The sequence below is a fragment of the Coregonus clupeaformis genome, chromosome 22 (assembly GCF_020615455.1).
Source record: "Coregonus clupeaformis isolate EN_2021a chromosome 22, ASM2061545v1, whole genome shotgun sequence".
NCBI lineage: Eukaryota > Metazoa > Chordata > Actinopteri > Salmoniformes > Salmonidae > Coregonus > Coregonus clupeaformis.
This window is the reverse complement of record NC_059213.1, coordinates 273,986-292,180: the sequence shown is the minus strand read 5'-3', so window position 1 is coordinate 292,180 and position 18,195 is coordinate 273,986. Positions and strand designations below refer to the sequence as shown.

Here is an 18,195-nt window from a genome sequence, read left to right as displayed (position 1 = left end):
GGACCACACAAGGTTCAACCAAAATTTGACTTTTAACCCAACCCCTCCGAAAGACACACATGCTTATGCATACATGCCAGGTTTTGGAGAGGTGCGGGGGGCTGCCTCACTGGGCGCCCAGGGAGCTGTTGTTGTGGGGGGTAAGTGCCTTGCTCAAGGGCACAACGGCAGGCAACGGAATCTAGGATTTGATACCAGCAATCCTCCAGTTACCAGCTCTTTTCCCAACAGATTTTATTCCCTGTCGGACCCGGGATCCGAACTGGTTGCCGGTTTGCCTCTTTAACGCTCCGTTTGCTGGCCTCACCACTCTAACTGCTAGGCTACCTGCTGCCCAACTCTCTCTCTGTGGCTGTGTTGGATCCTTGGGGCGATAACATTATTGTATCTTGTTCTGCTTGTTGGGCTCCTTCCATCTTACCAGGTCTGTCTTGTAAAATGGCAATTTCCTGGTAAAATTGCAATTTGGGGTGGGGGGGGAGAATCATCAATGTCATTGGTGAATTAATATTCAATGATGTGTGGTCAGATCTTCTCAGGTCTGCTGGTGAACCTGCCCAGTATCATGGACTGGCTGGCCTGGTTGAAGTACCTCAGTATCCCTCGCTACGGTCTAACAGTAAGTACCTCAGTCAGCCACAACCTCTCAATTGATCTAGTGAAATGTTCCCATACTGTATTAATAACAATAATGTACTCAACTTTTATAGCGCTATTCATTACATATCAAATTGTTTTAAATATTAAGATATACAGTATGATATGATATACTATAATAAAACTGTATTACTAAGTATTGTAACGTTTCTTAATGACTAGGCCCTGGAGATCAACGAGTTTGTGGGGCTGAAGTTCTGTGAGGACCCTGCCGTTGGCGCCACGTCTCCTGGCTCTGGCATGATGACCAACTGCAGTATGAACGCTACTCACGCTCTCGGGATAATGTGAGTAGCGTAATACACACACATACACACACACACACGCTTAGAAAGAGCTTAGAAATAGTGATATATGTTGGTTGACTTAAATACGGCTTATAGGGTATATAACGAGTATTATCAGTAGGCTACATACATGGTGTCATTAAATGCAGTGCCTATGGTCACTATGGTACCTCTAGCACCATCTACTGAGGAGGTCATTGTAGATGGAGCACCAGTTGTGTGTTAGCTAGATCCCCTACGGTACATTAGAGAAAGGCTTATTTCAATAAGGCAGCATTACTGGGTATCAATAGCAGCGAAGGCTGAAAACTCAAATTAGTGTTTCTTATTGGACGAGTTCAGGTTTCACTTCGTTTCAAAACACTTCCTATTTAACGTGACCCAGTCTTGCCTGCCCACTGGGTCCCATAGATACACTGTGGTGAATGTTTGTTTGGTCTTCTCTATCTCATTCCAGGTGCACCGGTGAACAATACCTGGACTACCTAGGAATAGAATACACTACATGGGGCCTATGGGAAAACCACGTTGCCTTGGCGATAATGACACTCATTTTCCTGGTCATCGCCTATCTGAAGCTGCGGTTTATTAAGAAGTTCACATAAGAAGTGTCTTAATTTGCCTTACTATTCACTCCTCTGTGGTTATATCAATGACAAACTGCCAGTAGTTTCTCTCTCCATACATATGTTATAACATGAAGCAGTGTGCCTATGGTTTGCACTGAAACAGGTTAAAGGGCTAGTTCAGCCAAATTACAAATTCACATATTCATTTCCTAGACAAGTGGAGACTGCAATCCAACGCTTTGGCTTTGCTGAACTAGCGACACTAGCGCTGTAAATGAGTAATTTGGCTGAACTGTCACTTTAATGTTCAAAATCTATGCATGAATGTACATTTTCACCACATGAATATTCATGTGGAATCTTTGTCCTCCAGTTCTCACGGTTCTCATGTTGACTGCTGTGTTTATTTGTTCCAGTCTAGTATGAGACCATGCCTTGGTATTTAGTTAATAGTTTCTATTTATAGAGGAACTTAACTCATTTATTTGAAAAATGATGATGTTGAATTATGTTTATATGAATGACGTTTATTAGTGCATTTATTTTTTGTGTAATCATTGAATTGTTTGTTTCTATCATGTTTATAACTTTTTTTTTATCTATGCTAGTTTTTGGAAACAATACTTTTATAAAAAATGTCTTGTAACTCTGCGAGTGGTCATTATTTACCTACCAACAATGTATAGCCAAAATCGACGATACCAACAGTTGACGACGTGGTTCCAATGGACCATATGCAAGAAATACCTGACTTCTAGAACACATACAGAGGCTGTGGGAAGAGACTAGTGCCTTGACATCATTACGCCTAAATGGTCTCCTTTGTGAGACCTTTTAGTAACACCTTGGTGACAGAGCAGGCGTCTCGTCTCCAGAACAGGCATTTAGGTCAATAGAGGGTATAATCCCATTTAATCTCACTTAACCCCCCAACATATATCAACTCCAATCAAACCGGTTCAATGTACATCACAGGTCCATGACTAACACCTTATAGTCGAGGTTTAGAGTCGCCATCAGTGTGTTCAAACGTATCAAACAAGACCCGGATGAAATGTAAGATTTTTTTAACACACCACTTCATCGTTTAGCGTCACAATACACTTTCTTTATTTTTCACACCTTTGATATACAGTATGTAACCGCAAAACTATTACTAAATAATAGACTACAAAATACATACATAATAATACACACGAGGATCACATGACCCTAGATGCACTCCGAATCGAAGTTTGTTTCAAGTTACAATACGTACCATATTATACGTTTATAAGAAGGTGTTTTGTAAGTCATTACGAAGTGATATAGATGAGTAATTATGACAGGATGAGCCACACTTGTAACTATATTAAAATGACAAAAAGGAAAGCAGCAAATGAACGATCGAAGAGACACATTTTTTTCCTGTGGAATATCAAGATGTGCGTGCGTGCATTTACCGTGTTATCAAATCCAAAAGCCTTTGAGCTACGTACCCGCACAGGAAAAGCAATGATATGCCATGTATTCTTAGAATATAAACAAAATGGAAATAGCTTAGAGGCTAGTTCATTACATCACATGTAATATCTCCGATATAATCAAATCCTTCATTGTGTCCAGCATCTTCATGTACCCACATTTTCATTATATTCACCCTTCATTTTAAATGCTACATTCTTGCACTTGTGCTTGCACTGTAAGCTTTGTAAATGTATCAGGTCATATTTTGCTTGCCTTAAGGCATGTACCATCTTATAGATGGGGTACATAAGAATGTTTTCAGACCATATGAGTCTACATGGTGAGCATCACTGACACTCTTGGATAGCTGAGGTGCCGTGCATGTGACTCTGCCATTGTGGTATCATGTGTAAAGATTTCAAACTAATACAGAGGGGTGATGATGGGCCTGTGTACCGGTATATAATGTACCATCATCATAGTAGAACACAACCAGAAAGGACATGTACACAAGGATATCTTCATTTGTGAGACAACCTATTGTGCCACAACCAATGAATACAATGCAGATAGAACCTCCAACCTCCCAAAATGTCCCTTAAAGTTACCCTTAGCGGTTTTGGTTACTGTCTGATAGGTCATAATCCTTACTTAAAATTTGTTTGCATAACTCGGACTTCCATGATAATCTTCCATTGACGTCAATGCGAACATTTGGTGGAAATTGAAGTTGCACGCACACATCTCAAGTAAGGATTCGGCGCTTAGAACCTGCAAAAATACTGGAATGTCCCTTTCTCGTTACCGTGTAACTATCTGGTGGGTGGAGTTTCACACGTGGCCACTCCCATTACCCCCAGCATCCACCCCGTCAGTAGACAGGGAGGAGGAGGGGCGGGCGCTGCGGGGGCGTGGTTGGGCTCCTGGACCAATGGCAGTGGTGGGCTGGTGGTGGCTGACCTGTGAGACAGTGTCGTCAGACTCCCAGCGCTCTAGCTCCTCCCTCACCAGCCGCTCCATCTGCTCTCTGTGGACGTCCATGTCCCGTCCCTGCCTCTCATCCTGGGGGGGGGTATAAGGAAAGAGAGGGAGAGATTGAAAGAGAGAGAGGGGAAACAAAAGGGAGAAGGGAGATGTTGGGACGAGAGAGAAATGGATAGAAAGAGAGGGGAAGGAAATATTTTACATAAATGTTTGGAGTGGGAGAGATGGGCATGTGTGTGTGTGCTACCATGTACATTCCGCCTCACCTCCAGCACCCCATCCAGCAGTTTTCCCAGTACGTCTCTCCTCTTGAGCTTAGCTCTCTCCATGGCCTCCAGCTTCACAATCACTGCATCGATCTTAGAGACTATACTACCTATGGAGTGCTCCATCCGGTCCACGCGACGCACCAGCCTGGAATAGAACACAACAACAATGTCAATAACACCTTTATATAACATGCTATATCATGCTAAATCCATAGTTATGACACATGATTTTAAACATTTAAATACCAGATACATCCTCTGTCAGAAACACACAGAGGACCCTTCAAAAGCCCAATATTTCCACTTCAAGGCCCAGCACTAGCATGTTTGGGTGGTAATAGAATTCAACCTACACTTGAAATTCTTCGTAGGACACGCCTCCTGAGCTGCTGCCGCGGCGACGGGAGCTATGACCACTGTCCTCGTCGTCATCCTCCTCTGAGTCGTCATGGCTACGGGGGAAGCTCCGCCCACTGGTGGGTCTGGGCATCGAGCTGCGCTCCAGATCCAAGTCCTCCTGGCATGTGTGCAGAGACACACTGAACATCTGCAAACGGGTGTGTGTGTGCGCGCAGCTCATTGCCCTGTGTGTGTGTGTGTGTGTGTGTGTGTGTGTGTGTGTGTGTGTGTGTGTGCATCCACTCACTCTCTCTTTCTCCAGGTCATCCCTCATCTGCTGGTGTTCGTGCTCAGTCAGCTCCTGGTCCCCATCATGGTCGTACTTGGCAAAGATGGCCTCAATCTCTGCATTCGTGTGGCCCTTTCTAAACACACAAACATCAACACACTTTCTTCATATGTATGTATAAATTAATTAAATAATGTACGTTTATGAATTAATTAGTTGAGGTTTCATTAGGGCCCAGGTCGGTTTCATTCACTGCAGCGGTCACCCTTTGAGGTCCTGGCGGAGCTCTTCGAAATTGAGTTTCCCCCCGGCCTGGCGCAGACTGTCTGAGATGTCATCCACAGTGGTCTTCTTCAGTCTCAGCTTCATCAAGGCTTTGTTACAGCCCTGCAGGGAGAGGAACAACACTCAGACAAACTCAAGGACACCTATCAACACTATGAGGTAAATGTTGTTGCCATTTTCATTCTGCATTTAGCAGTTATTCAGTACATGTTGATAATATTCAACAGTAACGTAAACTTACATTAACTTGAGTCTGCTTTTCAATTTAAGTCTTTACTTCATTGAATCTTAAATATGAATTTTCTAGGATACAAGTCAGCTTGCAGTTGACGCGTTAAGGCATCACATACGCCAACTAGAACAAATAACACACCACATACCATTTGGGTCCCGTACCTTTTTAATGAGGTCCGTCATCTCCATCTCAGACCTCTGCTGGGACATGTCTGCCTTCACCTCAGAGTAGGTGTCATTGATGATGGCCAGGAACATATTCTACAGGGAGACAAACGGCAGTCGGAGCAAACTTTAATCTCTCTAGACACTGTAGATCAAATAGTACAATATCAATATATATCAATATATCCACATATTTATCAATGGTAGTATATCAAAACTCACCATGAGGATGAAGAAGATGAAGAAGATGAAGGTGGTGAAGTAGACGGGTCCCAGGACTGGGTTAGCCTCCTCTATCTCTGAGAACTCAAAGTCTCCCAGGATGATGCGGAACTGGGTAAAACTACAAGGAAAAGAAGAAGATATGAAGAGGCTAAGGTTAAGCTATAGGGGTGCGTTACCATTACAGTTCCAATGGGTCAAATTCCAAACAACATTGGAATCAATCTGGGAGCCCTGGTTGTCTATGGAGAACCAAAAGAACTGAGAATCTTGGAACCTGGGTTGATTCCAATCAAACCACTGTTACTTACATGCAGGCTTGGAAGGTACTGAAGTCGTTGACCTGGGTGCCAAACACCAGGTAGGCCAGCTGAGCGTAGGCCAGGAAGATGATGAAGAACATGATGGCGAAGCCGATGAGGTCCTTGGCACAGCGAGACATGGTGGTGGACAGCTGGCTCATGGTCTTGTTGAAGTTGATGAACTTGAAGAGCTGAAGAGGAGAGATGAGCAGAAACCAGGTTAGAATTCAAGCGTCTTTGGGTCTTTGAAAAGTGTTATATAAATACAATGTATTATTTATTTTTTATTTATTAAAATCATGCTAATGTGGTATCCCTTTATGGGACCATACTTCAGCTTCTGCCAAGAGGTCTGGACCTTTATGGCACAGGTAGTAGTACTCTCATCCTGTAACCAACTGCAGAGTGCCTGGTTCAAGGCCTGCTCCTGGTCAATTCCCACTCAATCGCTACATTCAGCATGTCAATCTACCATAAAGCCATTCTTACCTTCACCCAGGAGAAGAAGACGATGACTGCAGCCATGTTGTTGAACGTAACCTGGAGGTGTGCCAGAGGCTCGAAGCTGGGGTGGGCGCTGTGGTTCTCCAGAAGGTCTTTGAGACGATTGCTCACCACAGACGTTCTGGTGATGTTGATGATTATGGCAGAAACACTCAACTGGAAAAAGAAGAGGGGGACATTTGGAATCTCAACACAACAATATTGGGATCATAAACCTCTTCACTTTGTTCCAATGTCTATACTAGCCTACCACTTAGAATGCATGTTCCTTTCACTACCTCGTTCTAAGTAGTATTCTACTGTGGATATTGGAACAGAGCCCTTCTTTACTTGGGTGTTTCAGGAAGACTCCATCACTTCCTACTCCCTGCTACGGCAGCCATCTTGTATTACATACCACAACGATGAGGACGTCCAGGCAGTTCCACACGCTCTTGAAGTAGCGCAGGCGGTGGATGCGTATCTCCAGGGCCTCCTCCACCACGTAGTACAGGATGAAGAGGCAGAAGGCCACCTCACACACCCCGACAAAGTAGTCCCAGCTGGACACGTAGCGAATCAGACGCACTGTTTGAAACTGCCAGGAAGTGACTACGCCTCCTGTAGCGGGGAACTCCACCACCAACCTGAAACATTCAATTAAAGTCCATTTTATTTCTCCCCGCAGTTAAGCAGACAGGTGTGATGGAAAATGTTATGTTTGTGCTGTTCTAATAACCAAATTCTGTGTTCTATTCATGTGCTTTTCTAATAACCAATTTCTGTGTTCATGCAAGTGACTGATTGAACGAATCCTCACTATCAGTATCTGCAATTTTGCAGTACGCCCAAAACCTTGTTTTGCGAAAGGGATATCTCAGTTTCAAGGTCTCAGCTTTGTCATGATCGTCATAGGAAGTGACGGACCAAGGCGCAGCGTGATATGCGTACATCTTTTAATGCGTACTTTGCACACTACAACAAAACAACAAAACTAAACGTGAAGTCCTCGGTCATACAACACAAACCTAAACGGAACAAGATCCCACAAATGACAAGTGCACAACAGGCTGCCTAAGTATGGTTCCCAATCAGAGACAACAAGACACAGCTGCCTCCGATTGGGAACCACCCCGGCCAACACAGAAACACACAATCTAGAAAAGAACACATAGAAAACAAAACATAGACACTACACATAGAAACTAACACCCTGGCTCAACATATAAGAGTCCCCAGAGCCAGGGCGTGACAAGCTTAGAGAGAAAAAGCCTTGTGAGGTATTGGTCTGTCACATCCATGACCCAGTATTGGTCGGTCACATGAATGAAGCAAACGTTAATGATGAATTAATTATGAATGATGAATAAGCTAAATCATGCAAATATAACTTGTCTGTATATAAGATAACTAACGGGACTGCCCTGGGTAGAGCTCCTGATCAACATGTGTACTTGGTGCATTGAGTTGGTTGGAACCTCTCCTGCGTGCTGATAATAAACAATGATTCATTTAAGATTGACTTTGAGTGTCCCTGTGTAGAATTTCCACGACACAGGTTAAACTGAATGAACAAGAGATATTCAGTATTCAGCCTCTCTAGGGTGAAAATCGAGGTTCAATGACACCAGCTTGTGGATGAGGATGGTAGCTAGAGAACTCCCATTGGATTGCATGAGTCATTGATCCCAACCATGGATGTCTTGAGAGCCTGAATTTAACCTATATATCACCTATATAACCAGTGTGAAACAGTCCTAAGTCACATGTAATAAGTATGTAATAACTCTGGGCTCTGTACCTGGCGATACAGAAGAGGTTGATGTTGCCGTTGTAGACAGAGAAGTCCAGGAAGACGGCTCTGGTTCCTCTGTCCAGCCACAGCTGGTGTTTGAGGGAGCGTAACTGGCTGGCTGACTCCTCTCTGGAACGGGACAGGTCCTGGTAGTACCCCCCTCCACCGTAGGTAGCCACCTGGCCCCAGTAACTACTCCCATTCAGGCTGTTCTCCTCTGTGTACACCCACCTGGTGGAAAGACAGACAAACAGTCAGACTCCTCATAGAGCCACAGTGAAACAGTTTGGTCTGGTATAAGTGAGTGACTTTATATGCCATGCTTTAATCTGGTGGACAGCATCCATATTGTGCTTTCACTTAACACTAGAGCACATGTTGCAACTTTTGCTTTGGTTTAAGTTTCCTGCATTACAACCAATTGTAGCTTTATGGTTGCTTTCTTATACGTTACCATTTAACTATACTGTACATTTAGCAGTAGTATATAGTAGTTTAGTAGACGTACGCAGTTCCGTTCTTGGGGCCAAAGGGGGCGCTGTCCTCGTTGCTAGGGGTGTACATGTTGTAGCAGTCCTGCACCTTGTCTCTAAGGTCCTCGTGCACGGAGCAGGATTCGTTGCGAACTTTGACCTGGCGGAGGCGGGGCACCCCCAGGAGCAGGTTCTCATAGTAGATCATACTGTGGTTCTCAGGGAGACTCTTGTTGTTGTACCATACCTCCCAGTACATCCCGTTCAGGAAGGGACCCTCTGTGAACTGCATGGTGTAGAGACACGCTTTGGTTACAGAGACAATTTCAACTGAAAGCTCTGCTGATCTGTTAGGTTCTAACTAGATTCATGTAGATGCTCCATTGTTCTATTCGGTGTTTGTTAATGTGATTTGGAATAAATACTTTAAGTGTGTGCTGTTTGGTTTTATGTTTAATATACACTACATGACCCAAAGTATGCTAACACCTGCTCATCGAATATCTCATTCCAAAATCATGGGCATTAATATGGAGTTGGTCCCCCCTTTGCTTCTATAATAGCCTCCACTCTTCTGGGAAGGCTTTCCCCTAGATATTGGTACATTGCTGTGGGGACTTGCTTCCATTCAGCCACAAGAGCATTAGTGAGGCTGAGCACTGATGTTGGGCGATTAGGCCTGGCTCGCAGTCGGTGTTCCAATTCATCCCAAAGGTGTTCGATGGGGTTGAGGTCAGGGCTCTGTGCAGGCCAGTCAAGTTCCTCCACACCGATCTCGACAAACCATTTCTGTATGGACCTCGCTTTGTGCACGGGGGCATTGTCATGCTGAAACAGGAAAGGGCCTTCCCCAAACTGTTGCCACAAAGTTGGAAGCACCGAATTGTCTAGAATGACATTGTATGCTGTAGCGTTAAGATTTCCCTTCACTGGAACTAAGGGGCATTGCCCGAACCATGAAAAACAGCCCCAGACCATTATTCCTCCTCCATCAAACTTTTCAGTTGGCACTATGCATTTGGGTTGGTAGCGTTCTCCTGGCATCCGCCAAACCCAGATTAGTCTGTCGGACTGTTAGATGGTGAAGCATGATTCATCACTCCAGAGAACGCGTTTCCACTGCCCCAGAGTCCAATGGCGGCAAGCTTTACACCACTCCAGCCGACATTTGGCATTGCACATGGTGATCTTAGGCTTGTGTGCGGCTGCTCGTCCATGGAAACCCATTTCATGAAGCTCCCAACGAACAGTTCTTGTGCTGACATTGCTTCCAGAGGCAGTTTGGAACTCGGTAGTGGAGGGTAGTGCGTACGGCCCAGTACATCACTGGGGCAAAGCTCCCTGCCATCCAGGACCTCTATACCAGGCGGTGTCAGAGGAAGGCCCTCAAAATTGTCAAAGACTCCAGCCACCCTAGTCATAGACTGTTCTCTCTGCTACCGCACGGCAAGCGGTACCGGAGTGCCAAGTCTAGGTCCAAAAGACTTCTCAACAGCTTCTACCCCCAAGCCATAAGACTCCTGAACAGCTAATCATGGCTACCCGGACTATTTGCACTGCCCCCCCACCCCATCCTTTTTACGCTGCTGCTACTCTGTTAAGTATTTATGCATAGTCACTTTAACTCTACCCACATGTACATATTACCTCAACTACCTCAACTAGCCGGTGCCCCCGCACATTGACTCGGCAACGGTACCCCCCTGTATATATAGCCTCCCTACTGTCACTTTATTTTACTGTATATATAGCCTCCCTACTGTCACTTTATTTTACTTCTGCTCTTTTTTTCTCAACACTTTTTTTGTTGTTGTTTTACTCTTACTTTTTTTGTTTAAAATAAATGCACTGTTGGTTAAGGGCTGTAAGTAAGCATTTCACTGTAATGTCTGCACCTGTTGTATTCGGCGCATGTGACCAATAAAATTTGATTTGATTTGATTTAGTGAGTGTTGCAACCAAGGACAGACGATTTTTCTTCAGCACTCGGCGGTTCCGTTCTGTGAGCTTGTATAAGTAAGGCCAACCATTTCTGTATGGACCTCGCTTTGTGCACGGGGGCATTGGAAACAGGAAAGGGCCTTCCCCAAACTGTTGCCACAAAGTTGGAAGCACAGAATCGTCTAGAATGTCATTGTATGCTGTAGCGTTAAGATTTCCCTTCACTGGAACTAAGGGAACTAGCCCGAACCATGAAAAACATCCCCAGACCATTATTCCTTCTAGTTGGCACTATGCATTCGGGCAGGTAGCGTTCTCCTGGCATCCGCCAAACCCAGATTCTTCTGTCGGACTGCCAGATGGTGAAGCGTGATTCATCACTCCAGAGAACACGTTTTCAATGCTCCAGATTCCAATTGCGGCAAGCTTTACACCACTCCATCCGACACTTGGCATTGCGCATGGTGATCTTAGGCTTGTGTGCGGCTGCTCGGCAATGGAAAACCATTTCATGAAGCTCCTGACAAACAGTTGTTGTGCTGACGTTGCTTCCAGAGGCAGTTTGGAACTCGGTAATGAGATGATTTTTACGCGATACGCACTTCAGCACTTGGGGGTCCTGTTCTGTGAGTTTGCCTTTGTTGCTCCTAGACGTTTCCACTTCACAATAACAGCAGTTACAGTTGACCGGGGCAGCTCTAGCAGGGCAGAAATTTGACGAACTGACTTGTTGGAAAGGTGGCATCCTATGATGTTGCCACGTTGAAAGTCACTGAGCTCTTCTGTTAGGCCATTCTACTGCCAATGTTTGTCTGTGGAGATTGCATGGCTGTGTGCTCAATTTTATACACCTGTCAGCAACGGGTGTGGCTGAAATAGCCAAATCCACTAATTTGTCCACATACTTTTTGATATATAGTGTAACTGAGCATGGGCCAAAGTAAATGCATTGACATCTTTATTATACCATAACTAAGCACCAAACTCTATTTTCCAATCAAAGCAGGAAATTAAACCACTGCATAGCAAACCGGGCATTGACTCATTACCTTCCAAAATTGACCCATAGTAGAGAGGCTTCTGAACGTGGCTGTGTCCCCCGGGGACAGTGGTGTATCCAGGAAGAGCTGGGACATTACCTTGGTGTAGTAGTACATGTTGGAGCCCACCATCCCATAGGTCACTACAAAACACAACAGAAGATACTGTAAGAGCTTCTCTGGATGAGATTATGGCGTATTTTCTACTGTTTTCTTAGTTGCACACAGCATTCCTGTTCAGCATTTTCTAATAACCGTTTATTTCATACATACTTGCATACATACACACTGTTTAAAATAATGAATAACTGCATTAATGTTATCCTATCATTATACTATATATTATTGTCATGCTACAGTTGTATTAGCCTATATTGTGTTTATCCCCCTAGAGTCTATATCTAAGTAACATAATAAAATAAATCCCCATCAAAATCAATCAGTTTAAAGGAAAACTCCACCCAGAAACTATATTTTGGTATTTGTTTCATTAGTCCATTGTTGACATAGTCCCAGAATGTTTTGCTTGTCAGCAATAAAGTTTTCAAGATATGTAACTTTCAAAATACAGAAGTCATCCCTGTATGATGCATTTTAAGTCATATGATGCTGCATTTTAAGTCATATGATGGGATTATTTTTGTATTTTGAAAGTTACATATCTTGAAAATGTGATTGCTGACAAGCAAAACATTTTGGGACTATGTCAACAATGGACTAATCAAACGAATACCAAAAGAATACCAAAAGTATTTGGGTGGAATTTTCCTTTGACCACTCTATAGAAAGGGGAGACTCTCACGAACACGATGGCGTCTCCGTTTTGCTCTATGACAAGTGTCACGGGACTCGTTTAAAGGTAACCCATACAAATGAATGTAAGTATGGAGGTAGTTTTGTTCCAACAAACGTAAGGGGTTAAATACGTGTAAAAAAATATATATATATATTTCCTGTGCTTTCTTATATCTCCTAGATATTTTTTTACTGTATTTTTTGCCATTTATGAATGTTTTATTCAATGTGTTTCTATGGGCTATAGTAATAAAGGCCAAATTCAATATTTTGGAGATAGCTAAAGGGGTCCCAACGGCTTAGACTTTTAAGAAATGTATACAACAATATTGTGAATGACATCTTTGTCTTGATCATGTGTTTCTCTCTCTGAGTGGTCCAACAGGCACAGTGAGAGCCAGTGTTATACTGCATGTTAGCACCAGCTACCAAATCCTGGCCTACCGCACTGAGGCCAAGACCTGTTTAAGATGCCACTGAAAACAGAAAACGTATAGGGGAAAGTGGATACCTAGTCAGTTGCACAACTGAATGCATTCAACCGAAATGTGTCTTCCGTATTTAACCCAAACCCCTCTGAATCAGAGAGGTGCGGGGGGCGGGGTGCCTTAATCGACATCCATGTCATTGGTGCCCGGGGAGCAGTTCCAACCCAAAAAATCTGTGTATGCATGAATCTGGTCAACCAGCTTCCATGTACGGGGAATAGGCTTACAGTTCCACTAGTAGCAAAGTCACAGGGATAAAACGTATTCAGCGTTCTATTGTAGTATGTTAACGATGAAGGATTGTTTGATTTCCAGTTTTTAAGTATATACGTTTTTCAAGATGATTGATGAGAAGAGTATCGTCCAACCATCTTATTCAGCATTCCATTGTAATATTTGTTTTATATGCTCTGTTGGACTGCATCCATGAAGTACAGCTGCCAGGTCCATAGAAATATATATAAACAGTCATGTATACATACACATAGCCTATATGGCTCATATAGATGCTATTTTCCAAGCCTCTATTTCATTGACTCCCACCTGGCTCAGAAACTGGATGATCTAGCTCCATCTAGTCAGCCAGGAAATGACTTCCTGATCCACCCAAAACCCCATTCTGGCACGGGAACACTTTTCTTCTCAGCAGCCATGGTATAAGGAGTGGTGAATCCAGATTAATAGCATTCTGACTCTCTGTGTTGTATTCTGGGACTTTCATCATCTTCCCACAATCCTATTCCCAAAAGTATGATGATGGTGACTAAACTCAAATGGAAGTTCCTGGCTTGAGGGAGCTTTCCTGATACACTGCCAGAGTCGTTTATCAGACCTAAGGAGTTTGGAAAATGACTTTTCCGCAAGAAAAACTGGTCAGCGGGTAAAAGTATCCACACAGACAGATGTTAGTATTACTCCTTGCTAAGAGCAGCAGTTACATAGTAATAATACCACTGTTCAATCTGTTTTCAAGAAAATACAAACTCGAGAGCACAAAAGTGCAATACTTGATGGGTGTATGTACTGTTATTACTACCTTATTACAATGTCATTATATTGGTTAGCCTATCCTATAGTTATTCTGGTTTATAAACTGGGTGGTTCGAGCCCTGAATGCTGATTGGCTGACAGACGTGGTATATCAGACCGTATACCACGGGTATGATAAAACATGTATTTTTACTGCTCTAATTACATTGGTAATCAGTTTATAATAGCAATAAGGCACCTCGGGGGTTTGTGATATATGGCCAATATACCATGGCTAAGGGCTGTGTCCAGGCACTCCGCGTTGCGTCGTGCTTTAGAACAGCTCTTAGCCGTGGTATATTGGCCATATACTACAACCCTTAGGGCTTTATTACTTAAATAATGCATGTTTACTTAGTGGGGCCAACCTTTTTTATGCAATAAGACTCTTATGATGCCCAAAATGCATGCTCTGTGGGTAAATCTGATGTGATGTTGGACTGACACAGATTAAGCCTAGTCCTAGGGAGAAAATATTAAAAGTGTGCTTAAATCCATCCAGGCCTTGCCTTAATCTATATAATAATAATAATATGCCATTTAGCAGACGCTTTTATCCAAAGCGACTTACAGTCATGCGTGCATACATTTTTGTGTATGGGTGGTCCCGGGGATCGAACCCACTACCTTGGCGTTACAAGCGCCGTGCTCTACCAGCTGAGCTACAGAGGACCAGCCGTGTGTGTGTGTGTGTGTGTGTGTGTGTGTGTGTGTGTGTGTGTGTGTGTGTGTGTGTGTGTGTGTGTGTGTGTGTGTGTGTGTGTGTGTGTGTGTGTGTGTGTGTGTGTGTGTGTGTGTGTGTGTGTGCGTGCGTGCGTGTGTGCGTGTGTGTGTGTGTGTGTGTGTGTGTGAGGTACTTACAGATACACAGTGTGATGAGGAAGATGACGTAGGTGACCATCTCTCTCAGGACGTTCCTCAGGTACCTCTCTCTGCTGCTGTCACTGTCCTCCATCAGCTGAGTACCCCACAGAACTGGATGAAAAAATATATATATATATCAACACACACATTAGTATCCTTCCTTACCCGTCAATGCTCGGCTTGAGATGCCAGTGCATCACCAATGAGGGCATCTACAGGTGTGTGCTGACCTAAGTGGTGTATGGAACAGTGAGGAAGAATGGCCTGAGGGGTGTTTGAGCCAGTGACCCAGGTCTCTACAAGTTAAAGGGCAAGTGCACTACCTCCTGTGCCATAAAGGTCCAGACCTCTTGGCAGCTGTAGTGTTCTTCATACAAGGAGGCAACGTAAGTGACACTAACTTCTTATTTTCTTCAGTATCCTCTTCCCACAGCTTTTGATGTCATGTCTGTCTTGCTGCAGGGCATCCACTGTCGGGGTCGGGTATAATCCACCGTGGATGCGGGTGCTGCTCCCTCCGGCGGTGTAACTTCCCAACCCGCTGCTGCAGCTACTGCTGGAGCCCGTGGACACTGATCTTCTCCCCGGGCTAGCCGCAGGCCAATCGGCCCCCATCATCTCATCCTCCGGTTCGAACCCCGGGTTGTCCCGACTCCAGGCTTGTCTTGAGGGGGGTGATGGTGTGCCTATGGCGCCCCCGAGCCCCAAATCCTGGGGCTGTATGTTCTCCATCTCAATCCCCTCGCTTGTGTCCAATCTGTGCGGCAAGGACGCACCCGCTGCGCCCGTGGCGGACCTGCCAGCCTGATTCTGCTGCGGTTGTTGTGATCTCACCCGAGTCGAGCTCATTGTTAGTCCAATTCACTGAAAATCTTTTAAAGTCCAGACTAACTACATTTAAGAAAAGTTTAAATCAATGATGTCTCTAGCCACTAACTAGCCACTAACAAGTGCTATGTTTATGTCACGCTTGACGCACATATCAAAAAGGAAATTTTTACGCACATTAAAATATGTAAAACAGTTGCCAAAGATCAAACTGCAAAATAATTTCGGGAAACCACAGATTAACTACATTTCGATTATTTTTATATATTCCTCCACAACAAATATACTTCGAAACGTAAATTGCTTACTAAGAAAGAAAAATAAGGCAACAATTAAAGTGTCTGTTTTAAAGAAAGTGAGCGTCTGCGTAGATCTAAATCAAACTATTGCAAAAGTAGGCATATCAACAACAACAAATATATAGTTACAAAACTAATTTGTAGCCTAAACATTTACTAATGAAACTGAAAACTATAAACGAAATGCCTCGTTTAGGGAGAAGAAGCCAAACACTTTCCTTGTCCCGGGCCAGCCATCTTGTTCTTGCTGTTCCCCCAAAATCTCACATTCTCATTTGTTGGAGACTCAGATTACATTAGAAGTCATGGCGTCACAGCAACTGTGGCATGCACCTCTGGAAAATACAGCACAGCACAGTCGAATGTGTAGGGATGAATCACTTTGCTAAAATACCATTTCAAGTCTTAGAATTGTACAATATAGTATACAATAGAAAATAATAAAGTTGCTGTACACTCCATCACTATTAAAAGAGTGAAAAAAAAACTATATTTCAATATTTCTTTCTACAGTAGTAAACTGTAATTGCCTTATATGGCTCAGCAAAACAATTTTTTCTCCAAACGTTTATACTAGTTTTGTTCATTTTCTGAACAAATTGCTATTCGGGTTGAGTGTTTGCAGTGCTGTGTATGGAATGAGAATGAGTAGCCTACTATTTAGAATGAATAAAATCACTATTTGTCATGAGGTCATTATTTTAGGGCTAAATGCATGTGCCTTTAGAAACAAAGAACTATCCTTTATATAACCATGTGTGTTTGGGTCTGGGGCTGCTAAGCAACAAGTCAGTCCTGCAAAACCCCTGGCCAGGATTGGATGTGAGTTGGACCTAATAATTGAGTGACATTTCTAAAGGCCAATCATATTGCTTTACATGGAACAACAGCATTTCTACTAGTACTTGCATAGTTATTCGGTCACTTGGTATGTTATTTTACATGTTACATACGTATGAACTTGGGCTCCCGAGTGGCGCAGCGGTCTAAAGCACTGCATCTCAGTGCTTGAGGCGGCACTACAGACCCCCTGGTTTGATTCCAGGCTGTAGCACAATTGGCCCAGCATCGTCCGGATTTGGCGGGTGTAGGCCGTCATTGTAAATAATAATTTGTTCTCTAGCTCAATTGGTAGAGCATGGCGCTTGTAACGCCAGGGTAGTGGGTTCGATCCACGGGACCACCCATACGTAAAAAATGTATGCACACATGACTGTAAGTCGCTTTGGATAAAAGCGTCTGCTAAATTTTAAATTAAATTCTTAACTGACTTGCCTGGTTAAATAAAAAGTTGTATTACCTTTACTCACGGTTGTGTTATTCATGTCCATTAGATGGCGGTCATTCTCCAGTTTTGATTTAAATCACTCACCGGTTCATTTCATAAGGGAGTTGAGAACTCAAGGTAGTTACTTCAAGGTAACAATCAGTGTTCAAGAAAGTACTCTTTTTTTATATATAAACCATCAATAACTTATAACAAAAGCAAAGTATACCTTCTTTGTTCTTCACCCATGGCATTGTTTGCTCAAGGACTGATAACTATACACCCACTGTTGTTTACAACATAGCTGTACTTTCCAATTGGATTGATAGAGTTCCTTGGCTGGATGAATTATCATGACTGATAAGGTGTTGTGTTTGTCTCTCAGAACAAGTTTGTACAGTTCAGCTAAGGAGAGAACAGCTGTGGTGGAACCGCCAGCCTGGTACAGTGATGTAGCCTTTACAGATGGTATGCTGTGGGATCAGGGTTGGGTAAGTTACTTTCTAAATGTAATCTGTTACAGTTACTGGTTACCTGTCCAAAATTGTAATCAGTAATGTAACTTTTGGATTACCCTTAATCTGATTACTTTCAGTTACTTAATAAGCATTAGAAGAAGACAAAAAATATCCATCAAACGCATTTGGTGTGTCATCATAGTGGTCTCTGACTTGTGGTCACACTCGTTCAGGTGGAACAAACTTAACTTCACAAACCTCCTTCCTGAATTTGAAATTAATCTGATTACAATTGTTTTGCTGGTAACGTAACTGATTACACTTACAGTTTTGTTGTAATAAGATTACATGTAACTGATTACATGTAATCGGTTACTCCCTAACCCT

General features: G+C 43.3%; 2 protein-coding genes across 3 annotated transcripts; one reads left to right on the top strand and one right to left on the bottom strand.

Moving 5' to 3' along the window:
• Window positions 1-534: 534 nt before the first annotated feature.
• LOC123481622 (broad substrate specificity ATP-binding cassette transporter ABCG2-like) lies at window positions 535-2,144 on the top strand. Its single transcript, XM_045206316.1, has 3 exons — window positions 535-619; window positions 820-944; window positions 1,402-2,144. The coding sequence occupies exons 1-3, from the start codon at window positions 566-568 to the stop codon at window positions 1,547-1,549; spliced, it is 327 nt and encodes a 108-aa protein (XP_045062251.1). The 5' UTR covers window positions 535-565; the 3' UTR covers window positions 1,550-2,144.
• Window positions 2,145-2,599: 455 nt separating this feature from the next.
• Window positions 2,600-16,378, bottom strand: pkd2 (polycystic kidney disease 2). Of its 2 annotated transcripts, none has more exons than XM_041843171.2 (15): window positions 15,358-16,378; window positions 14,954-15,067; window positions 11,790-11,923; window positions 8,835-9,085; window positions 8,333-8,557; window positions 6,950-7,178; window positions 6,538-6,708; window positions 6,058-6,239; window positions 5,747-5,867; window positions 5,522-5,620; window positions 5,106-5,227; window positions 4,859-4,976; window positions 4,566-4,729; window positions 4,210-4,357; window positions 2,600-4,021 (listed from the first exon to the last, which is right to left on the bottom strand). In XM_041843171.2, the coding sequence occupies exons 1-15, from the start codon at window positions 15,803-15,805 to the stop codon at window positions 3,791-3,793; spliced, it is 2,757 nt and encodes a 918-aa protein (XP_041699105.2). In that variant the 5' UTR covers window positions 15,806-16,378; the 3' UTR covers window positions 2,600-3,790. The 2 variants fall into 2 exon arrangements, with proteins under 2 accessions (XP_041699105.2, XP_045062276.1); XM_045206341.1 differs by having other exon boundaries at window positions 4,566-4,726.
• Between the last annotated feature and the right edge of the window lie 1,817 nt (window positions 16,379-18,195).